Source organism: Protopterus annectens, chromosome 3.part0, assembly GCF_019279795.1.
Source record: "Protopterus annectens isolate FY-2018-M chromosome 3.part0, PAN1.0, whole genome shotgun sequence".
Taxonomy (NCBI): Eukaryota; Metazoa; Chordata; order Ceratodontiformes; family Protopteridae; genus Protopterus; species Protopterus annectens.
The window spans coordinates 1,691,886,946-1,691,894,787 of NC_056731.1; the positions used below are offsets into that span (position 1 = coordinate 1,691,886,946).

General features: G+C 38.9%; 1 protein-coding gene across 1 annotated transcript in view; it reads left to right on the forward strand.

Moving 5' to 3' along the window:
• EIF3E (eukaryotic translation initiation factor 3 subunit E) overlaps positions 1-7,842 on the forward strand; it is a gene marked incomplete in the record, with an annotated part of 1,040,336 nt that overhangs the window by 798,709 nt on the left and 233,785 nt on the right. Inside the window, 1 exon segment of the mRNA XM_044065734.1 lies at positions 4,955-5,064. Coding sequence (XP_043921669.1) covers positions 4,955-5,064 — 110 coding nt within the window.

Here is a 7,842-nt window from a genome sequence, read left to right on the forward strand (position 1 = left end):
AGAGTACTCAGACTCCAAGAAAAGGCTTAGGGATTTCCTCTTGCTCCCTCAGCACAGGCCTCTGGCTATACCTCCTGTCTTAGACATACTAGATGATGTGTATTCGGAGGCCTGCCTTAACCCAGATTCTTTACCTCCAGCTCCAGTCAAGCCTGACAGGTATTACCGGGTTCCTGATTCACACCAATTCCTATACAAAAGCCATGTGGCTGATCCAGAAACTATTTCACAGGGTCCCAAGGGAATTAAGGCCTCCACTGCTAAAAATCCATTACCTTCAGAGAGAGATTCCAGAGCTTTAGAAAGGTGGGGGGGAAAAGGTGTACACCTCGGCCACCTTAACCATGAGGGCATTAAACTGTCAGTTCCATATGTTAAAGTACCAACAGTTTCTGTTATCACAGTTGAAAAGAAAAATGTCACAGCCTGAACAACCAGACTTGAAGGAGTTGCAGGATTTGTTACATAGTGCAGAACAAGTGGGTAAACATACCTTGCAATGTGGTTTTGATGCTTTAGAGGCCTCATGTAGAGCTGCTGTTACAGGATCAGTCATACGTAGACATGCTTGGCTCAAAGAGCAAACCTTACCAGATCATGTCAAAGCTAAATTACTAGATGCACCTCTGCAAAAAGATGTATTGTTTGGTGTTAAAGCTGAGGAGGTATTAAAGAAAATGGAGGAAAAGGCAAAATCAATGCAAACAGTGAATGATTTCCTACAGGTACAACCTCCACGTTTCAGTAGAAATTGGCCTTCAAAAAATTGGTCCTTTCCAGCCACGGACAGACCCCAAAGAGGGTAGATACAGGCGCCCGAGGGGTAGAGGGCAATCTCAAGGATCGTTTAGAGGCAGACAATGGCAAGCACCTACTCAAAGAGGTGGTGAGGATAGTTCACAGCCATTCAGAAAGCAGAACCAATGACTTCCCCTTTGCATGCCAAGCAAGGCTCAAATGGCAGCACCTTTAAGCGGAAAACTGGCATTATTTTCGAAAAATTGGCATATTGTCACAAAAGACAAATGGATCCTGGACATTATAGACAGAGGCTACAGATTCCACTTTCACACTCTTCCAAAAATGAGAGGCATGCCAAACCTGCCACACAATCAAAGGGCAGAGGCACAAAAACAAATTTCAGATCTCATGGACATGAAAGCTATTCAAGAGGTACCTGCACAAGAACAGGGTCAAGGTTTTTATTCCAGACTATTCCTGGTACCAAGGAAGGGCAAAGATTGGAGACCTATTTTGGACCTATCCATCCTAAACACATTTTTACTCGTGCCAAAATTCAAGATGCTCACATTACAGCAGCTTCTTCCCATGCTGGGCAAGGAGTCTTGGCTGGTAACATTGGACCTCAAGGAGGCATACCTGCATGTCCCAATCAGACAAGATTGCAGAAGATACCTCAGATTTCTTGCAGGTTCAACACATTATCAATTCTCTGCATTGCCCTTTGGCTTATCTACTGCCCAGAGTGTTCACGAAATGCCTGGCATCAGTAATTGCCTACTGCAGACTTCAAGGGATACAAATATACCCATATTTGGACGACTGCCTGATCCAAGCGGACAGCAAGCACGTACTTCTGAAACATCTGGCGTTTGTAATAATGTTGTTGAATTCTCTGGGATACACAGTCAACAAAAAGAAATCAAGGCTAATACCCTCTCAAACAATAATTTTCCTGGGTGCCAGCTTGGATACCAACACCCAGATGGCCTACCTCACGCCAGAGAAACAAGGGCAACTAACTCAATACTTCAGAAAACTGGCAACTTTCACCAGGCTGACTGCAAGGAAAATCCTGCAGGCTCTGGGATTCATGGCATCTTGTATCCTACTAATCCCATGTGCAAAGCTGCATATGAGGAAACTTCAATGGTACCTAAAAAACCTATGGTCTCAACACAGCCACAGTTTGGAAACAATAATACCACTGATTCCATGTCTTCAAAAGGAATTTCTGTGGTGGGCTCAAGCATGCCAAAGAAACACAGGTCTCCCATTCTGCAAGCCTCAAGCAAATCAAGTCATCACAGCAGACGCCTCGGACTACGCCTGGGGGGGCGCACGTGACAGATCGGTGCATTCAGGGCAAATGGTCCCAAAAAGAAAAGCACCTACACATCAATCAAAAGGAAATGCTAGCAGTAATAAATGCTATTATAGCTTTTAAAGACCTACTGCATCCAGGCCAGCTATCGATAAGGACAGACAGCACCACAGTAATGTGGTACATAAACAAACAGGGAGGAACCCATTCATACCCCCTATGCAGGCTAGCCATGTCTCTTTGGAGCATGGCTCTGGAATTACAAATCGAACTTCAAGCACAGTACCTGCCAGGCAAGGAAAACACACTGGCAGACAACCTAAGCAGAAATATGACAGATCCACACGAACGGAAGTTGCATCCTCAAGTTTTTACAAAGATAAGTGTATTTAATCCTCCTCTTAATAATACTATCCAGTTATTTGAGAGAGTTTGTGAAAATGATATACGGTGTCTGTTAACTAATTATAAACCTAACCCTTCTTTGTATAACACCACTGTTAGTGAAAAGGATGCCCTTTCTAAGAACTAATGATGCTGATGACCTCAGGTATATTATTAATAAGAATTGGTGTTTTCTGAGGGAGAACACATTGATTTAATAATAGGATTAGAGAGAAACCTGATGTTATTTTTAGGAAGGGTAGTAACCTCAAAAGTGCCTTGGAAACTAATCGTGGAATTAATATTCTTGGTGGTATGTCAAAATGTGGTTTCTGTCATTTTTGTAAATTTATTTAAGTTACTGATTCCTTTGAGATGTATGGGAGAGTATACCAGCTTAAGGACAGATATAACTGTCCATCTAAGAATGTTGTGTACATGGCGGTATGTCAAGCATGTCCTGCTTTTTATATTGGAAGGACAGAAAGATGCCTGAAACAGCACATCTATGAGCATTTGTACAACATTAGGAAGCGGAATTTGAATAATGCCTTGGCTAGGCATGTAAATCAGTTTCCGTCACATGCATTTCTATTTTTTGTCATTGATCAGGTGTTGGATAAATATAATAGAGGTGGTCCTATAGCCCTGAAATTAGATGAAAGGGAACTGATTTGGCAATTGAAGTTTAATGCACATTCCCTTCCTGGGCTGAATGATAATTTATCTATAAAATGTATGTTAAAATTGAAATCCTGTTTTAGATAATTATTAATTCAATTTATGGATGTATTTTTGCTTGCTGTGTACACTTCGATGTTTATGTACTGATTTTTATATAGCATGAACAATTTTGTGTGTGTGTTCCTTTATGGACAATTTCAGTATGTAATTAATTGTTTAATTGGTCTTTTTGGAGGGATATTTAAATGACTTGTGGTTTTTAACAGTTTGATGAAGTTTGCTTATGAAGTAAACGAAAGTGCTAACTATAATTCCTGCTGGCTTGGTGTGTTTCTTTGTTTTTTTTTGTTTTTTATTAGTTTGTGTTCTTCTTTGGCTTATTACCTTTTCAAATTATGTATTTCTTATCTTTACCTTTTTTCCTTCTTGGTATTTGTAATCTGGTCTCGTAAATGTTTATAGCTATTTTTAGCAAACTCTGTACATTGTCAATTAACAGCACTATTGTTTGAAAAGTAATTGTTTTCAGCACTTTATTCTCTTTTTATTGTTGTATTTTTTGTTACAGATTGTTGATTCTTTTTTCTTTTGTAAAATTACTATGTACTGTTGTGGAGCTTTTCTCCCAAGGTCTCCACTGGAAAAGGGCTGTAACTCTGTCGGACTTTCCTTGTTAACAAATGTCAAATAAATAAATAAAAGTGCATTAAAGCAATGCAGAGCATGAACCCACATGTGCAGACTGCCTGGGCATGTCAGTTGTGGCATACAGAATAGCCCTTTGGGGAGGGGATCATACCAGAAAATCTCTTGATCCCCGAAGGATGACGGTAGTGGTCCTCAACTCTTTCCGCATTCTCTTGAAATCTTCACATGGCAAAAGGAGGTAACTGATAAATCAGTCAGTGTGTGTAGAAGGGGGGGGGGGTTTACTGGTCATAATGACGCAGGTAAAAAGGACACAGCAAATCATTGTTAGTTTTTACGATACACTGTCATGTATGTAATCACTTGTTTATTCTATGTACGTGTTGCTTACCATCATGCTGTTTGTTTGGTATGGTCTCCTTAGTCCATCACAAAAGTAGTTTACTTGTGCAGTTTCACTGTTGTGGACTTTTCCCAGATTGTAAGAAAGAACAGAGTTTGGCATGTGGCTTGCCCTGTTTCATAGCTCGGTTGACCCCTAGCAGCACATGGTGCAAAATTACAACAATGTAGCTTAAGGGATGTCTGAAATGATAAATTATTGGGACAAAAACTGAGAACCACCTTAAATCCTAAGTGATTCATATGTTTTCCTGCAGCAGTGATCATTTTGTGTCTCTAGTCTTTAAGGATGATTGTCACACAGCCGTAATTTCACCTACAATAGTATGTACGATTGGAATTTACTATTTGCAGATGTATTCCTTTAATTAGATATTTAACCAAGAGTGAAGCATTGAACATGTTAAGATGATTACCTGCAAATGTAAACTGGAATTTATTGCAGCACAGCATTAACCTATGTAGTGTTTAAATGCAAGTTAGCACAGTATTAATGGTTTAGTGTGTCTGCTTCCGAGTTTGTTGATTAGGTCAATTCCCAGAACTGATGCTGCACTGGTCACACGTGATTAGAGAAAGTAGTATAAAATTTGTTCTTTGCAGTTCCAATGAACATCTGTTAAAGTACGAGATTTCATATACTTTATTGCTATTTTCTCAGCTCTGAAAATGAAGTTGGTACCTTTGTCAGTTCATTTTACGAGTAATTTTTCCTGATAGTGTAGTAACTCATGCTTGCTTGTTCTGATTTTTGTTACTTTGCCTTTGCAGGTGCTTATCAATGACTTTTTCTTGGTGGCTTGTCTTGAAGACTTCATTGAAAATGCTCGTCTTTTTATTTTTGAAACATTTTGCCGTATTCATCAGTGTATCAGTATTAAGTAAGTGAATCTTTCATCATTAATCAGCAATACTTAAATTAATTTTAAGTTTACAGGGAGTGGCTAACTGAGCATAATATGAACATTTGTAGGTTTCCACATTAGAAATGTAGAAGTTTTCTTGATGTAAAACAGCTAGCTAGCACTTGTAAGATCTTTAGGAGAGCTTCTTGGACTTCATTTTGATGCTTTTCAGTTGTATCCTGTCTAAAGGGATTGGATGAGAAACTGTAAATTCACCCCAGGGGTGGCACCTGTGTCCCTCATGGGCAGGGGCAGTTGGTGCTGATCATAGTTATTCATAGAGTGAGTCTGTCTAACCAAGATCAATTAGGGAACACTGGTATAACATGGCTAACCTCCTGCAAACCTATGTAAAGTGTAATTTAGCTTTGTGGATTAGGATGCTGAGCCCTGGGATTCATTCCATCTTTCTTTGCTTTCTGTATGTGACACACTACTTAACCTGACATCGCTTCTAGGCCTCCAGTGTAAAGTGGCCACAATTCTGTTGAATAAACTGGTTAATAAATATATAAATTAATGTGGGATATGATGGCACTGTCACTTTTACTAAAATGCCGCTGGTACATAAATTGAAGGGTAATATTCATTGTTTGGTGTCATTTAATGCTATTTTTTAAGCTTCTGCAGAAGTGTTCTGTTTACAGCACCATACACTGACCACTGTCTTTCAACATTTTTTTTGTTAGTGTACCCATCACAGTTTTGATATACAGTACATTGTGGCAGTTTTTAACTTAAGTGCCATAATGTTTTTTCTACCCTACCTTAATAAAATTGACAGCTGTTTCATAATAAAAAGCTTTGTAAACATTTTATTAAGAATTTGCACACATGATTTTACTGTATTCTTTGCTGACATCAGTTGAGGGAGAGTATGTAGTGTATCCATAGACTTTAATAAATGGAAAACCCAATTATGCGTTGTGGTGCATCCATTAAATTCTGTGAACACGCCCACATGCAGAAAGCAGCAAAGGTTTACGAAGGATTAAGTTAAAAAATTGTATGCATTAGTGCATTAAGGTATTTGCAAACGTGTAACAGTGTAAAGAGCAGTACTTTTGTTTTTAATGTGAAAGATGCATAGTTACCCAAGGTATCCACTTTAGAGGTCACCCCACTATGTATTCTGAAGTAGCACTGAAAAATCTATTTTTCACATAGGGCTTTAGATTTGCCACAGATACTAACATATTGGGTGTTCATTCTGACAACTGTGCTATGTGTATTACTGATTACAAGATGAGGATTAGTCACTTCACAGTTCTTTGTAGACCTATTGACCAGTTAAAACTGATTAATACACAATGCTGTTTTTAGCCATGATAATCTAGAAATAGTCTTTTCACAAGACATTGACTTGGTTGTTTGAAGAGAGAGAGTACTTTGTACAGATTGAGTCAGTAGATAAATGAATGTAGTTGGACAGTGTTGTAGTTAAGTAAATCAGCAATTGCCTGGATCACATGCTACTATTTTTGGTGGCACTGTGCAGAGGAACAGTCATGTAGCTAGAGCTACAACTGTTTCCCCTGTAAAATTAGAGGTAGAAACTCTGAATTTACAGCACACAGTCCGTTTGGCGGGGGTGACAAAGGAGATACTGCCAGCCCAGCTATGTGGAATTTTGTAAATAGTGTTATTTGTGAATATGAACATGATTCATATAAGATACTTATCTTAGCTGTATGTCATATAAGATGGTTTGTACAAAGTGCTATTTGAAATGTATCCATAGTGCACCCTACTGGAATAGAATTGAAATGTACATACACTATTGTAACTGTTTAAATGTATACATTTTAACAGGGGAAACCTGGAGTGTAGAAGGTTAACTTGCAAAACTTCAGGAAAAATAGCTGAAATTAAGTTACATTATAGCTGAGCCATAAAAAAGATGCTACCTTTCAGTTTCAGTGCAGCAGCAGACACAATGCCTGTGCTAAGAAGCTTTTTGTATTGTCTTGGAAGTGTTTTGTGACTTCGACCGTTTGCCAAAGATCTGAGATCTATGCATTTTCACAGGTAGAGGCTAAATGCCACCAGCTGCCATCGAGGATTGTTTTACCTGGGATATAGTCAGATGACAAGAAGTTGTCATTCTGCAAGCTATCCCAGCAGTAATATTTGAGATATTAATTTGGGAAGTCAGAGAGAGGGAGCATTCTGTATTCTGTCTTTGACCTGACAACATGAGCTAGAGGATCTATTCACCACATCTGCCTTGCTGGTCTTAAGTACATTTCTGGGTTATAGTAATTCTCTTAAGTATAGTCAGGAATATAGCAGAGCTTAGCTTGGATATTTTTATTTATTTATTTGATACTGTCCTTCAGTCTTGTTTTAAATATTTCCTGTGATTTTGAATTCTGCTGTCACTGTAAATATATACGGAGTATTTCCTTCTTCCTTTAATATTTAATGTAAAGTTGTTCAATCTCGTCGTTCATTCTTTACTGATGGGTTCTGAGCTGATTCCTCGGCTCCGATACGGCCAATTGCAAAGCTCAAGGTCTTCAAATAGCTCGAGGCCAAGTCCCTATCCATGATGCACCTGGAATTACCTCCTATATTGTTTGCTGCGTATAATACCATATGTCATTCTTTCACTCCCTAGAGAAAGGTATAGAAGGACTGAGTAACCAGGACGGATCCAGCATCTCGGTCATCTATCAGCCCAGGATGGGGTAGGACAGAGGGACGTAAGAATGAAGGCGAGATGAACAACTCACATGGAACGTTATGGTAACA